General features: G+C 40.4%; 1 protein-coding gene across 2 annotated transcripts in view; it reads right to left on the bottom strand.

Moving 5' to 3' along the window:
* The window catches only part of SCAMP1 (secretory carrier membrane protein 1), a 48,895-nt gene extending 34,049 nt beyond the window's left edge, over window positions 1–14,846 (bottom strand). Inside the window, exon 1 of one of the 2 annotated variants that reach the window (XM_030005829.2) lies at window positions 14,654–14,846. In XM_030005829.2, coding sequence (XP_029861689.1) covers window positions 14,654–14,710 — 57 coding nt within the window. In that variant the 5' untranslated portion in view covers window positions 14,711–14,846. The remainder of the gene's footprint in view (window positions 1–14,653) is intronic. The other variant, XM_030005828.2, reaches the window with a different exon arrangement.
* Window positions 14,847–15,513: the final 667 nt, after the last annotated feature.

Raw genomic sequence — 15,513 nt, 5'->3', positions numbered from 1 at the left:
ACCACTGGACTCCACAACTATACACCCAAAAAGCACAACAGAAGAAAAGCGCTTTCTGTAACTCTTGGTTTTCCCCATGCAGAAGTACCTCCAACATCTTCAGGAATAGGAAAAGCATTTGCCAAAAATGAAGCTGAGGAAACAGTGTCCCATAATGCCAAAAGCACCTCTGGTTCACCTTCTACCTGAACTGGTAGAATTAAGAAAAAAGGGTAATTTTTTTCCTCCAGTGAACTATACAGTAAGAAAGACTGCTTGAGGTTTAGCTTGAGAAAGCTACTTCAGGAATTCTTTGTGCTAGAGACAGGGAGGCTTTGTTCTGCAGAAGAACAGAAGTGCCCACTACCATAGCCCACACTAACTTCATATGAAGAAAAATTGCACTTATTCCATGTGATGTCTGGTTCCATTACATTGTTTCTGTGCCTTTATTTAATGTTTTTGCATCTTCAGAACATAAGAATGGATGAAAGGAAAGTTTTCTTGAAAATTAATAAATCCATGTATTCAATACGGATAGTTACATTTATATTTACATAAATGCACAAAACAAGTGTACAATATTTTATATGTACATCAAATATACAAAATAACTGTAAATATACTATTTACTTATTTATAACTTAGGTATGGATATACTTATTTTCTTAATTTCAACATTCTAGTTCAACATTAGAAAACAAACTGGAGTTGATAAAGACTGGGAAGGTGGTACGTATTTGCATTTATATACATTTACATTCATATTTCCTTTAAAGACAGCTACATTTAAAACTTCTACATGAAATATTTGTCTAATTTTTTAAAAAAATACAGTAAGTGACTTAATCTACACTTAAGTAAACATACAAACTATTAAGCTACTGAAAAATAAAATCTAGATTCTTAGGATTAGCATCTATATTACAGCATTAGCTTAGTCTTGGCAGCAGTAACTTAATCTACAGATGCAGGAACAGTATTTTCTTAATGGCTGCACTCAACTTATTTACAGCTAAGGAAAAAAAAAAAAAACAAGGGCAGCGTACCAATCAACTCTAAAATCCTGATGGATACAGCAAATGAGAATAAGTCTGGTTTTTCCACTAGCTATAGTCACAGATTTATTAATACGAGGCAATTAAAATTTTTTTACTCTAAAAAAGGTTTAAGACAAGAAAATCATTGCTTCAGAAATTAAAAAATTGTATGTTGCATATTTTAATCAAATTCATATGCATAAGCATACATAAAAACTACCTTTCTCGTCACATCAGATGCTACCACTTTTGGCTAAAGCATACACTTAGCTGCAAAGCACTATTTTAATGGCGACTGAAAAAGAATCACCCTTTCTATAAATGTTACATGCAATTCAAAATCAGCTTTCCTCTTTGACTTACACCATAATTAGTGATTTCAATAAAGCCACCCTGGTGACAGTCTCCCCCACGTTTCCCATGTTTTTTAGTTACCATCCTAGACTTGAATACACTGTTCCAACTAAAATCTCATCAGGTCTTGCATGAACTGATGGACTAATTCACTGTAACATGTTCTTTCATCAAATGACTGGCACAAAATATTCTGCAGATGAACAAAAAAACCAAGAGAAAGTATACGTGTGGGGAGAATGTTGTCAAAATTCAACTACAAATCATTTGAAACCTTGAATAAAAAGATCATAAAAAATAAGGGAAGAACTAAATCTGACATTTGAATTAGGCATTAGTTTAGTAGACTTGTCAGTACAAGATCAAAAAAGATGAAGTTAAAAACGAAGTTAATAACACAATTTCATAATTCAATATACAGGATGGCAGAAAGTTGTATATACAGCTAAAAACTTTTAACTTACTGTGGTGGGTCCACCCTAGCCAGCAGCTAGGCCCCCACCTACGTGCTTGCTCACTGCCCTCCCCAGTGGATAGGGGAGAGAATCAGAAAGGCAAAAGCAAGTAAAACTTGTAGGTGTTGAGAAAAAGGCAGATTAATAAGGGGGGAGGAGAGGTAGAGGGAAAAAAAGAATAAAAGGCAACAAAAACCCACAAGCGATGCAAAGGCAATCACTCACCACTCCCACCAGCGGACAGACGCCCAGGCAGCCTCTGAGCAATGGTTACCTTGGAACATCCCCACCACCACGACCAGCACCACCAATGTTGTTATTGCCAAGTGTGATGCTATACAGTATGGAATACCTCTTTGGTCAGCTGGGGTCCACTGTCCTGCCTGTGTCCCCTCCCAACCTCTTGCCCTACCCCAGCCTACTCCCAGGGGGAAGCAGAGCGCAAAACAGAGAAGGCCTTGCTTGATGCTGTGCAACCACTGTTCGGCAACACCTAAAACACTGGTGCCTTACCAGCACTGCTGTGGTCACAAATAGGAAACACAGCACCACAGGGACTGCTGTGAAAAAAATTAACTCCATCTCTTCCAGACCCAGTACACTTATTCTAGCCTTTACACGTTAGCGTGAATTAGCAGACCATAAAACACTGTTCTTTGTTTACGCTTTCAGTATGGTACCGCTTCCAGAAATCCTCTCATACCATTCCCTCTTCCACACATAAAAATGTTCAAGTATAGACACATATGAAACTAGTGATAGCTAACCATCAGCCACATAGTGAAATGGTATGTCTACATTACTAAAACTCAAATAGCACTTAGTACTTTAAGTTATATCAGCTGCTTAAAAAGTGTGTTTCCACGCTAAACTTCTGTGTTTGAAGAGTGCACGATTGTGCCTGCAAAGGACAATAAATGCAATTATTTGAATAACTAGCGTTATCAGACTCATGAGACAGCCACTGAACAGCAGCAGATTTCCAAAAAGCAGGAGTGAGTGGTCAAGTCAAATTCAGAAGAGCAATCTATATTTAGAAATACAATATGAAAACAATAATAAATATCTGATCAAAGAAAGACTTTTTTCTCCGAGTGTTTTAGAGAAGACCAAGCGGAGAAAAGTTTCTCAGATCTCTTCACAGAGCTATTGTGACGTTCTAACACTGACAAACGACAGGGAATGTATGTTGAGCCAAACAAGCTTACTACATCAGAAGTCTTAGTACTAGAAAGAAGTTGGATGCTTAAATACATACTGTGAGTAGAGCAAGAAGCTCTCCATCAGAAGTCCATTCTCATTTTGAATTAGCAATTGCTATACGTCTGCCAAATATTGCTATTGTTTGCAAAAGTAGCAGCAGCAGCTCTGAAAAAAAACTGACTCGGAGGACACTCATTATCAGCTCTATTTAAGAAAACTTCCATTACCCAGAGGAAAAAAAAAATTATAGTTGTATTGAAACACACAAATTGAACCCCACCATGGCAAGTAGCATTCAAATTCTGCTCTCAGAAAACCTGAATTACAGAGTCTGGACTTCAACAGAAGTTCATGGCCTCATCTCTTCCACAAGCAGAAAGACTCAAGAAGTAAACCAGAGATCACAGGAAAAGAAGAGAAACCTCAGAGTTGAAGGAGGCAAGCACTAGCCTGGAGATCCGTATCTCTCCTATACTCATCCACTGCAATCTTCTCTAATGCTACAACTGTCCTCAGCATGGAAAGAAACAAGCTCTTCATAGTCTGCATGCCCAGGTGTAGGCTGCTAGACTTCAAACCGGTCTGCATACCTACAGTGCATCGAACAACTGACACCAACAGGGGCTGCACTTCACGTTTCAAAACACTACTTACAGCACTTCTGAAGAGATTAGACCTGACATCCCAAAGAACACAAAGAATTACTTTGAATCATTTACCTTACACTCATTGCATCTCATTTTAAAAATGCAGCAAATGCCAACTTGTCTAAATAGTGAGAAAAACTGTGAAGCACTCATACTCACTGCTGCAGAATAATAAAACAGTGAATTCAGAAGTTAACTGAGGTTTGAATAATGAATACGAACAATAAATGTCATGCAGGACCACATACTCAAAGAAAGAGTGGCATTTAAATGAATGCTATCAAATTTCTATGTTGCATGACATATATTCTAGTGGTTAAAACAGTGAAAACTTTAATATTCTATAGGAGTAAGTAAATCTAGGCTGGCATAACTTGTGTTTCCATATTTGGTATTCCACCCAGATAATAAAATTAAATGCATTGATTTTTAGTTATTTTTGTTTTTTAATATTAAGATACAGAAAAAAGCCATAAAGACAAGTTCCAACAGTTGATAATATACAGACACCAACACAAAGCAGCAGCATGGCTGGAACCATCAAATATCCAGAGACCTCAACTTCCTGCATGATTTAAGTGATTAAAAATTGGGTTACCCTCTGCAAATAGAGAAGATTGGGAATTTCTGGGACAGACTTTAAATATCTGATGTCATCCACTGAATGCAGCAACTGCAAAATGCCCTGTCCAATCTCAGGCTGAGAAAGCTATGTCACAGTGGACCCGTACTTCTGCCTGAATTGGACCTGCCCTTGCACTAACTCCTTGCCACAACCTGATTTTCCTCAGTGACCCAGCCAGCCCCAGTCCCTGCTCCTTTGAGTGCTGATCCCTGTAATTCTCATCTTGTCCAACTCCTTGTTCCTTCCTGCCAATTCACACTTCCTTCTCTAGCCTAATCTCACCCAAACTCCTGCTAGTTCAGCCCCCTGCGTTTCTGATCTTTTTATTTAACTGTTAGTGATACCAACCACGGAAGAGGATTTAAGAAGAGGCCATTTTTCAGACCTAGGTACTGTGGCTATTGGTGCATTTAAGTCACACACACCGTCATTTCAGATGATATTTTCAAGATCTGAATTAGTTCAGGAGACTGAAGTTGTAAGAAACCATCACAACTTAATTAACTGTTTTTCAACTCATCTTTCATTTTACCTACTTCTTGTAGTTTCTCTCCTATAATCTCACTCTCAAAAGCAAAGATTAGCATCACACTCTTTGAATCACTAGGAGTCAGGTACAAGAATCACCCCAGTATTTATATCAAGAATGGAAAAGTCAGTAGAAAAAACCCAAAATGAAACACAAACAAACAAAACAGAAACTGAAAACACAACACATTTGCATCTCACATTGACAAGAGCACCTATAGATCTATTAAAAATGTCTCCTGTGCCAGGTTAACAAATTATGCTCACATCACTCAGATATAAATAAAATTAAGTAAATTCCCATTTATCACGGAGGGTGTACAAACACAGTTAATTACAAGTGAGAATGTTTAAAATGGAGCAGAATAATCCAATCTATGCAAGTTTTTACAGCTTTTTAAAAAAAAAAAAAACAAAACTTTAGACCAAATAACTTTAGACCAAAACTAGTCATCAGCTACCAGGTTTCATTAATACAGAGGAGATTAGCAAATTAAGGACTGAAGAAGTAGATACATCTGTAATGATGTTTTGTATTACTGTTCACTGGGAATGGGTCCAATATTGTTCCACCATGAGTAAAATGCTTTGATAGCATACCTAATGCAATCATATTCTGAAAAACACCATCAGCTAAGTTTACATTGTTGTGATTTTGATTTAAGGGAAGAGAAAGTAGTGAACTCAGAATCGTCCCCTCCGACCTGTGCTTCATGTTGTTAAAAAAAGTTTTCACTTTTGAGGTACACCCATTCTTCTACCAAAAAGACCAAAGCATTTATCTTGTACACAAATAATTTACCATGGAATGACAGCAGAAAAAAAAAAACCAGCTAAAAATATAACAAACATGATATGACCTTGCGTTGCCTTTTTTTTTTCCTAAGTGGAACTCAGTAAGTGACATCACTGCTCTGCACAGAACTTTAAATTTAGTTTACTATTGTTCAGTTTGCTCCCAAGGACAAGCAGGGAAGTAAAAGCAACATCTTCTTGCAGAGGTCAAGAAACAGGGTTTATAAACACTCATTCTAAACCCTGATTTGGATAGAGATTATAATTGTTTTGCAACACATCAGCATCTGAAAACAAGAATTTCAAATAAAAATCACATAACCTAAGTAGAACAAAAAAAATTGTAGGTAAGAGGTACAGGGAAAAATGCATAAGATACTTTTACAAGGAAAAGAACAGAGGGTACTTGTAACTGCTAAGGAAATGGGATAATAAGGTCAATTTTTAACACTGATTGACAAGGGCAAGTAAGCAAGACAACTAAGTATCTTCCAAGACTTGGATACCAGGAATATTATACATCAAAAGAATACAATAATCATGTTGTTCAGAAAAAGCATAAAACTGAAATGCTGCACTTAGAAGTGACAGAATTCTTTTTTTTTTCCCCTTTCTTTTTTAAATTTACATGGAATTCAAAGGACAGCACCAAATATCTGAGTAAACTGACAGAAGTACCTGGTTAGTCCTAGGGAAAAAAGACTAAGGAGAAACAATATACTATGAATACAAAAAATGAAGATTTTAAATGAAGAGGATTAATTACTTTTAGTGAATGAAGTCAGAAAAAGAAAATATGGAAAACACCTTATCAGTTACATAGCTCCTTAAGTATATTCAAGGGAAGAATAAGCTACTGAAAACAACTGTAGAAATCTTCGTTTTTGACCTTAGTTCTACATTAAGTTCAAGGGCTAAGAATGATCTCTTAATGACTGGAGTAGTTGCAATGTGACCTGAGAAAACAGTTTCCCGCATCACTTAGAAGATGAAGTCTCTTTATGTTATCAATAATTCACTGTATCAATCCTACCACCTCCCTCATCAGTCACTGGCTACCCTTAAGCTCTGTCACCATAAAATTTTTCTCTTCTACTTCAGGATCCCTACAAATAAGTTTATCCAAGCTAACTGCTTTACCAGTTGCTGGTATCAACCAGCCTTCACTTTGCCAACTTCTTTGGCATTTACTCTTCCAGAACCAGCTTCACCTAGCTATGCATTTTCCCTGTTTTTGTGCTTGAAAGTTCCCAGAAAGCAAGAGAGACACAACCCCTATCTCACCCTCCAAACTACCCAACATGCTCAGCAAAGATATTACTCTTTAAAAAAACTCTGACTGTATATAGAATAGAAGCAGAAGCCAGAGGTCTAACAGGACCGAATCCAGACTGGTGAATCCACCCTGGGGAAATCATGAGATTAGATCCACAAATCTAGCAAAGTCAATCTTGACCAACAAGGATGTCTTATCCCTACCACTCCTACTGAAAGGCTTTGTTTTGCTACATGAAAAGGATAAGCTCTATTCATTTCAAGTTAAGCTCTTCAATGATTATCACAACTTATTCCCTATACCCACTTCGTATTAGCCTTTTCTAAATGTGAGTAACACTAATTGTACACTTTCCAGTAAGAATTCATCCTGAGTTTTGTTTTTTTTATAGTAACAGTTGTACTCCTGCTTTCTCTTGAGTACTTCCCAAGATCACACCACCAGCTCAGAAAATTAAGCAAAAATGCAATGAAAAAATGCCTGAAACTATGTTTGCAGGTCTGAGGTTTTTGATTTCGCAAAGAGAAAACTATCCATCCCACTTTTCATAAATGAGTTCTGGAAAGCAATCAAAGCTATCGCTGTTTCAGTTTAAACTCTCCATATGATATACTTTGCTTTCAGTATGTCCTCATGAGCATTTTGGGGGAGAGAGTTCTGACAAAGCTTAGCTTTTGAGGATAAAATTGGGAGAAAAAAATTTATTTGGCCAGCAATGGATATCAAAGTTTTCTTACTCCTGTGTTAATTGCTGCATTTCAGCTTTTATATTAGGACCTGACACTTGGAAAAGAAGATAGCCTGCACATGAAGGATGTGTTTTTCAGTCCCATAACACTACATTCAGCCAGATGAAGTCTCTGAAACTGCAATTTGTACATGTTCAGTAAACATTTGGTATAAATCAAAGAGCTAAACTCCCCAAAGACTTCCTCCCTGCTCATGCCACAAGCTGCACACGGAAAAGTTAAGTTTCAAGAAGCTACTGACGTTTTGATGTAGTGTCAAACATTGCTGGTTCTTCATGCTTTCTTTCTTCATCATCCCAGGCCCAAGAATGAGTAAAGGTACAGAAACTGTGTTCACAAACAGCAACTAAATTGAGATTTCATGTTTCACTATTCTAATAATACATTAGCTGTATAAACAGTTTACATTTAACAATATAAAGGAAGCCTTATGTATTGCACCACCAATAATATATTTTAACCTATGATTAAAAACCACTTACTACAAGAAAGAATTGTCCTTAAAGGTTACACATGTAACACCTGGAGGAATTAATGACTTAGAGGCAAAATAAAGACTATTTCTGTACTTCTAATAATAATAATAAAAAAACCCAAAAAACAAAAAACAACTGAGTAACTGCTACAACAGTTCTTTCACAATTTCGAGTTTAACGTTTCATTCACTGATCAGTCATTTCCCACCCCTCTCACAGAATGATATTCAAAAGATTTTCACTCTAGCACTACCAGAACACAATTATTGAATAGGACAGCACAAAAGTAGCCAACTGGTTCTTATACTTGGTTCTCATGCAGTGCCCGTTACATGCCACATTACCTCATGGAAGCAGAGCTACAAAGGGTTCTGAGGTACTAAGCAAGGTAAATTCCCCACCTCTGAAGCCAAAAGAACTTCAGAGGCTCACAAGGCCAATGTGTCCTAAAACTTGCACCAGCCCCATCTTGCAGTGGAGTACTGGATGCCTAACAAAGCATCATCTCCATCTCATACCTATTCTCAAATCTTTTTCCTCAGCTCTGAGATGTGTGTTACATTCCTCTTTGTAATATTAAATCTCAATACATAGTGCAATAATAATAGTAATGCAATATGTGCTAACACTTTACTGAAAATCTGGAAAAAATGCAGGTATAACTGTTACTGAATACCTATTAGAACACTTCATAGTTTTAATAGATTAGAGTGCAGTTACAGGACTGATGAAGTATACTCTTGAAAGCTAACTACCATGTAGGGCAGCTAAAGGACACTTCCAATACCATGATGTTCAGCATTAAATTACACAAGATTTGGAGGAATTTGTAAGTTTTCAGGTCATGAAGGGAAACCAAGTATTAAAGTCAGAAAAATATTTGTATTTTATGTCCTTTACTAATTTAAAGACAGACAACTTAATTGGGTATATTTTAGTCATATAAAAGAATTAAAACTCAGTTATGCATATAGGCACACAACACAACTTTTGAATTCTAAAGCACAAATACTGCAGAAACACATCAAGAAATCAGGGTCCTGATCCCTCAAAAATAATTAAGACTTCTCTTTCTTCCTGTAAGTTTCTATCACTTTAGCTTCACTTGAGCAATCAAGGTGTAAACGTTATAGATTCTGCTGCCACACAAGGTAGCAGTCATTTGCACTATTAGCTTCAGCATCAAATATCCAGCTTGTACTTCCTGCCAAACCAGATGGAAGATTAATTTGTGCTCATGTGAGTCAGATTAAGTGTAATATCCAACTTAAAACTGGAATTACCTCTGCAGTAAATTTAAGCTCTAACATATACTTAGCTCTAGTGACTCAAGTAATCCTGCGACCTCAGCAAGAGCAATTCAGGTGCCTAATGCCATTTTTAGGTATCTCAGAGCATCTCGGACATCCACACAAGAACGGCAGTCATGACAGAACTACTTAAGATCTGTGTCTTTTTGGAGCAACAACTCAAACCTAACCACAGTTTGGATACCTAATCCCACCCAAAGAAACTACTCGCATAAATAACATTACATACATTTGAGAGTTTCCATGATTGTGCCCTTCCACACTAAAACTGAACAAGACAGGCCATTCTGTTTAAAACTTCATCCATATCACATAGTGGTTTGGCTTTTACCTAAAGGTCACCATTCACATTTAAACAGAAATGTATCTCAGTTTTCAGCCCTACCATAATTTCTATAGTATCAAATACCTGCACCTGTTCAGAGTTCTAAATACATCAGATGAACCGACCCAATTAATCACAGAACACAGTTTTTAAAGTCCCGATTCCACAGTCACTCATAAGTAACCGTTTCATATATTTGGATGACTGTAACAGCCAGCCCACAAACCTTTTACAGTCTGTCAGCCAAGCCACAAAGGCCTGTGAAATTCATAGCTCCACTTAAAAAAAGAATTTCTTCTCTTTGTAGTAGTATCACTCACTTATAAAAGAAAAAAAAAAGAAACACAACTACAGAAGCAACACATTTTTATTGTATGTGAATTGCTGAATTGCTTCAGATTAAGTGAAATTTACACTGGATTTTGAGAGACTGCTGTTTCAGAACCTTTGTATCCATATCACTTCCCAGGTGGTCAGACCCACCTCATCACTAAGGACTTCCCTGGTCATCACCAGACCGTTGGCTGACCCTGGTTATTTGCACTGGACCTGATCCTGCCCCTGACTTGACTTTCTAACTTGGGCTCAGATCTGCCTCCTCTCTATGGCTTTGTCTAGCACTCTAGACTCTTGGCTGAACACAGTTACCATCGCTGGATCTGCTCTGCTCACCCTGTTCGGGCATTGTGGGACTGCAACATTTGTCAGTGAGAACTTTACCAAATGTGAATTCATACTCACAAGTTATGACAAGTGCTTCTCAGTGAAAGAAATGAAACAGCTTTCATTATTAGTCTGCTTTCATTTATGATACTTGAGGTCACAACAAATGTGTACTTCTTCACAATGCTGCTACATCAAATTATAGCAGGATTATCATGTCTTCATTTGTATGGTACATGGATGCATTTTCTTCTGTTACTTATCTGTTTGTTTCATTACCTCCTGTCTTTCAAACCAAAACATGTCTTGGTTTGTTGGTACAGCATCCAGACAACGGCTATTTACAGAGGAACACTATAACTTCAAAAGCATATCAGCCTTTGGGTTCAGTTCAAGTTTGGTTTGTTTTTTTTTAAAGAATAAAAAAAGAAAAAGCAGAGGTTAAGTAGCCACTGTCTCAAAATCAACAATGTTTTATGATCCATCCAAGTAAGCTAATACTTGAAAGAAGAAATTCTATTTTACAAACTAAATTTCATTACTTCCAGTAGATACTAAAGCAGAAACTTAATTTAATTTCAGGTTTCCAAAAGAATTAACTACCCAAAATACTGAGCAAACTAGATGTTTCTGCTTTACCTTTATCTTCCCAGAGAACATATTTATTTGATTCAACATCAAGCAAGAATCTCTGCTGAAATCTTTTTATTAAAAGGCATGAGAACAGTCACAGGAAACCTCAAGTAGATCACAGAGAATTAGTAAAACCAAAATATTTAAGAAAAAGAAGGATCTATCTTTAGACCTTGGCAACAACTCTTCCACGTGATGCGCCCTCCCCCAGTCTCTGCCATAATACTTTGTGCTATTACATTAGCACAGGAAGTGGTTTCAGAAGTAAGGAAAACAACTAATCACATCATACATTAAATTATCAAGCAATGACAAATAAAAATATGAGTACATTTGAATAAGGTGTTCAGACAACATGACTTAGGTTTCAGGGTCCATCTAGAAATACTAGTTCTACAGGTAAAGTATTTTAAAGCACATGGTGAGAAAAAAACTTAAATGCAGACATGCATGAATACCCACTAATTTCAAAGCTGTTATGCCAACGAGATGACAAACAAGGTTTGGCTTATATATGAGGCCTTCTGCCCCTTCAAGTTAAATGTGTGGACGAGTAAAGGTATGCAAGATTACCTTTTGTGGGCAGTGGAATGTGATGGAAAGATTGAAGGAAGTGAAAAAAGCCTCTGAAAAAGGAAAAGCATACAGTTTTTCCTAAACCAACTTCTGCAAATGAAAGAAATCCAGAACCGTGCTTAACAGTGAGCTTCAAGTTACAGAGAAGTTGTTATAGAGTCCTTTTATCGTGATGCATTGCAGATGAGAAGTAGAGCGTGTATTCTACCTGACAGCTACAACAGAAGTCTTTCCCTGCAGAGAAACTGGAATAAACTATTGCACTTTAAGCATCGCCTTCAAACTGCAAGTATGTTTGAGGTAGGTCCCAAGCTTAGGTCTCAGAAACTACATAGGACAAGCTACCTTGGCTGGTAAGTGATGCAGGGGCAACAGTACTGCTTCCAATACCCCTAACCACTCTTGGTATCTATACACAAAAAATTTTGCTAGATGTTATTTTCATAACTATTACAAAAAGTGAGGAGAAGCATAACATATTTTTGTTGCTGAAGACACATTCTAGAAAAATGACACCTTTTCAGTGCTTTGTGCCAAAAGGTATTTAAAAGAACAAAGCTCACTGCCATTGCTGCCAGTCCAAACTATTTTTGGCAATGCCCTCAATGCCAGGGCTGCTATTCATCTGGAAGGTCATTGCGCTGTGTACAGCATCAAGTAAAAACACAGCGTCTAGCCTAAGGAATACTATCGACTAAATTTTATGACCATAAAAACGAAACTAATGATTCAGACAGATTCCAACGAAAAAATGTCAGTAACTCTATGCTTCCAGTAGCTACCTGCACAGAAGTATGCTTGAAATGTGACAGCTCAATTTTTAAAAGGCTTCATTATTCCAGCTGACATTCTAAACTCACTGCCATATACTATGTGTGTGCGCTTTAAAGCATCTGTTGCATTAAAGGGTAAAGAAGTTTGGCAGAAAATAAACCCCCTTGTATTCCAGCTTATCCTCAAATGTCAGAAGGGCTGGGGGCAGCTAGGTTTAATTTCTGACTAATGTCCAATTCAGTGCTGTAAGTCCAGTTGCGTTCAATATGTTGAACTATCACGATGACAGATGCACTTAATAGTGTACTGCACTGTCAGCTTAGCCACGTTCAATGCACTAGAACTACCAGACTTAGGGAGTTTGGTTGCGTTAACGAACTATTACAACTAGATTAATGAGCAGAGCAGTTTATTAAAGCAACAGTACAGGTCCTTTTAGATTGCCGGTGATAAATACACTGTCTGCAAAGCACACGCAAATAATAGTACAGTTGACTACAAGCACATTAAATTATGGAAAAACTCTATAGAGATTTCTAACTTTCCCAGGGAGGCACTCGGTATAACCGAAGGTTTGAATCTCATCCAATAGGTGTCCCTTTGGTGGGGGGAAGAGAGGTTCAGCCCTTCGACTGATCCCAGAAGTCAGCGATGTCCTCCCAACTTGTCTATCATGCTGTCTTCCCTAACAGTCTTCCTCTCTTAAGCCCTTTCATATTTTCTTATTTTTTAGGTGGAGCTTGAGTGACTCTAGTCATACATACCTTTACTTTGATTGGTATCAAGTTCTCTCACTTTACTTTTAAAGGTATATGCTAGAGAAAATTCAAAGCGCATGCTCAGTGAGGGGTGGTCACACCTCGGAGGCGGGTAGTTTTTGGGATGGAGGTGTGTTTTGCTATTATAATGAGATTATAATGAGCAAAGTTCACCCAGGGAACATGATTTAGCATGTCACTACTCCAGAACTGGGTACTTAAGATACAATTCAGAAGTAAGGCAATAGTGTTGACAGAACTCCCCTTATTTCACCTCCTTGCTTCAGTGGATTCAGTGCAGGGACCTTCCATCCTTGTTCCAGTAGTTCCAGTTCCCCACTCCTGCAGTGGTATCACAGAGCCTGACCAGTGTCTCCACTCCACCCTCTGTGTTGTTTCTCTTAGAGTCAGCATACCAAGCTCCCCTGGTGTTGCTAACATCTAAGGTTGCAGGTTATGTTGCTTAGGGAATTATTATGGAACAGATTTCTTGCATATCCACTGCATTCCACCCTGGAGGTTCACCTTCCCTTAAGGGGGGGGACGACGGACGGACACACATATCAATAAGTGACCTCCAGCAATCATTCCACAAGCATCAGCATGAAATAAAATGCAGCAAAAAACAGTTTAGTAAGATTATTAAAGTAAGTAGCTCAATAAACTAGTTGAACTGGATTCAAATAGCAAAGGAAGAAATGATAAGGAGGGGAAGCATCTAAGGAGGTCAGCTCATTTTGACAGCTGAAGCCAGAACAGCGGGTGAAGAAACAATTCTCAGCTGTATGACAAGTCAATAGTGTGAAAACTAAAAGCTTTAGAATACATTACAAAACAGCATTTTGGGATGCAGGGTAGACCTTATGCCCAGCCATCAGTACCCTGCATGCTTCAGAACTAACGTCAAAAACCAAGTAAGCTTGACGGAGGCTGGGAGGAGGCTAGAGAGGAAAAAAGGAGTAAATTCACTGAGCTTAACTATCTGGGTCAGTCAAACGGAAGAAAACAGACTGTAGTAGTATTATACGCACACAAAGTTACCGCGTAAATCAAGAAACCTTTTTTACTTTTTTTCCCTTCAAAACAATCCACCCGAAACGCTATTTGTGTTATTTTAGCAACAGAAGGAAACAGGGTAACCTGAACTTGTGAAGCGGCTATGCCCGCTCCCAGAGCTTCCAAAAAACCCCTTCTTACCCTACGGGCCTCCCCAGAGCCGTCGTGCCCCAAGCCTCGCGGCGGGCAGCCCCCTCCGCCGCTGCCGGCCAGCGCCCCCCCCCGCCCGTGGCCAGCGCTACCCCGCACCGCCGGCCCTTCCCCACCTCCCGCGGCAGGGAGCGGCCCCTCCACAAGCAGCGGGAGAAAGGGCCGGGGCCCCCCCCCCGGGATGCCCGCGGCTCGGCACAGCCCGCTCTCCCCCCCCCCCCCCCCCCCGCCGCCACACCGAGGAAGGCTCACGGCCGCCCCTTCCCCGCCCCCAGCCTCACCTTGAAGGGGTTGTTGAGGTCCGGGTCGGCGAAGGGGTTGCTGTCGAAGTCCGACATGGCGGGGGCAGCCGGGCCCTGCGCTCACCGGGTGGCGGCTCTTCCCTTCGCGGCGCCCCCGACACTCGCCGGCTCCCCCCCCCCCCCGACCCGTCCCTGCCGCTGTCACCAGCCGCTGCGGCCCCTGCCCGGGCCCGCCCCCCCCGCACCGACCAGCCACGGAACGCCGACCTCCCAAAATGGCCGCCCCGGAAGTGAGGTTACGGGGGTGGGACGGCGTTGGAGGAGAGGGGGGAGCGCCTATTCCCGGCACGGGCAGGAGGCAGGGCGGGAGCAGGGCTTGGGAGCGCCCATTTCGGAAGGGCGGGGGGGCTAGAAGAGCCCATGCCAGGGGCGGGTGAGGTGTGTTGGGCGCCCGTCGGCCTCGCTGCTCCACCTGGGCTGATGGGGGGTGATGGAGGACTCTGTCCTGCCGCCCTCGCTTGTCAGCACCAGCCGGGAGCCGTGGAAGAGGGAGGCCCGGGGCTTCCCGCCTGTGGCAGGCTTCGCGCGGCAGCTGGAAGGGGCGTGCGGACGGTGCCGGCGGCCATGGCGGGAGCGGGGTGCCTTGTCTCAGAAAGCGGCGACCGGCCGGGCAGCTCCCAGGCGCCGGCTCGGCCAGGGTCGCCGCCGTTTGGTAACCGCGCCTCGGGGCTACTCGGTATCGTGCGGACGGTGCCCGACGGGAGGAGGTGCGTGGCCTGTCCTTTCCTCCGCCCCTGCCCCCCTCAGAGGGGGCCAGGGCAGCCCGTCTCGCCTGGAAAGTGAAATGCAGATGCGAAGGTAACAAGAAAGCCTTCAAATTTGGGGCTTATGTGGTGAAA

This window comes from Aquila chrysaetos, chromosome Z, assembly GCF_900496995.4.
Source record: "Aquila chrysaetos chrysaetos chromosome Z, bAquChr1.4, whole genome shotgun sequence".
NCBI classification, from domain to species: Eukaryota; Metazoa; Chordata; class Aves; order Accipitriformes; family Accipitridae; genus Aquila; species Aquila chrysaetos.
The sequence above is the reverse complement of the archived record's forward strand: the minus strand, read 5'-3'. Positions and strand labels throughout refer to the sequence as shown.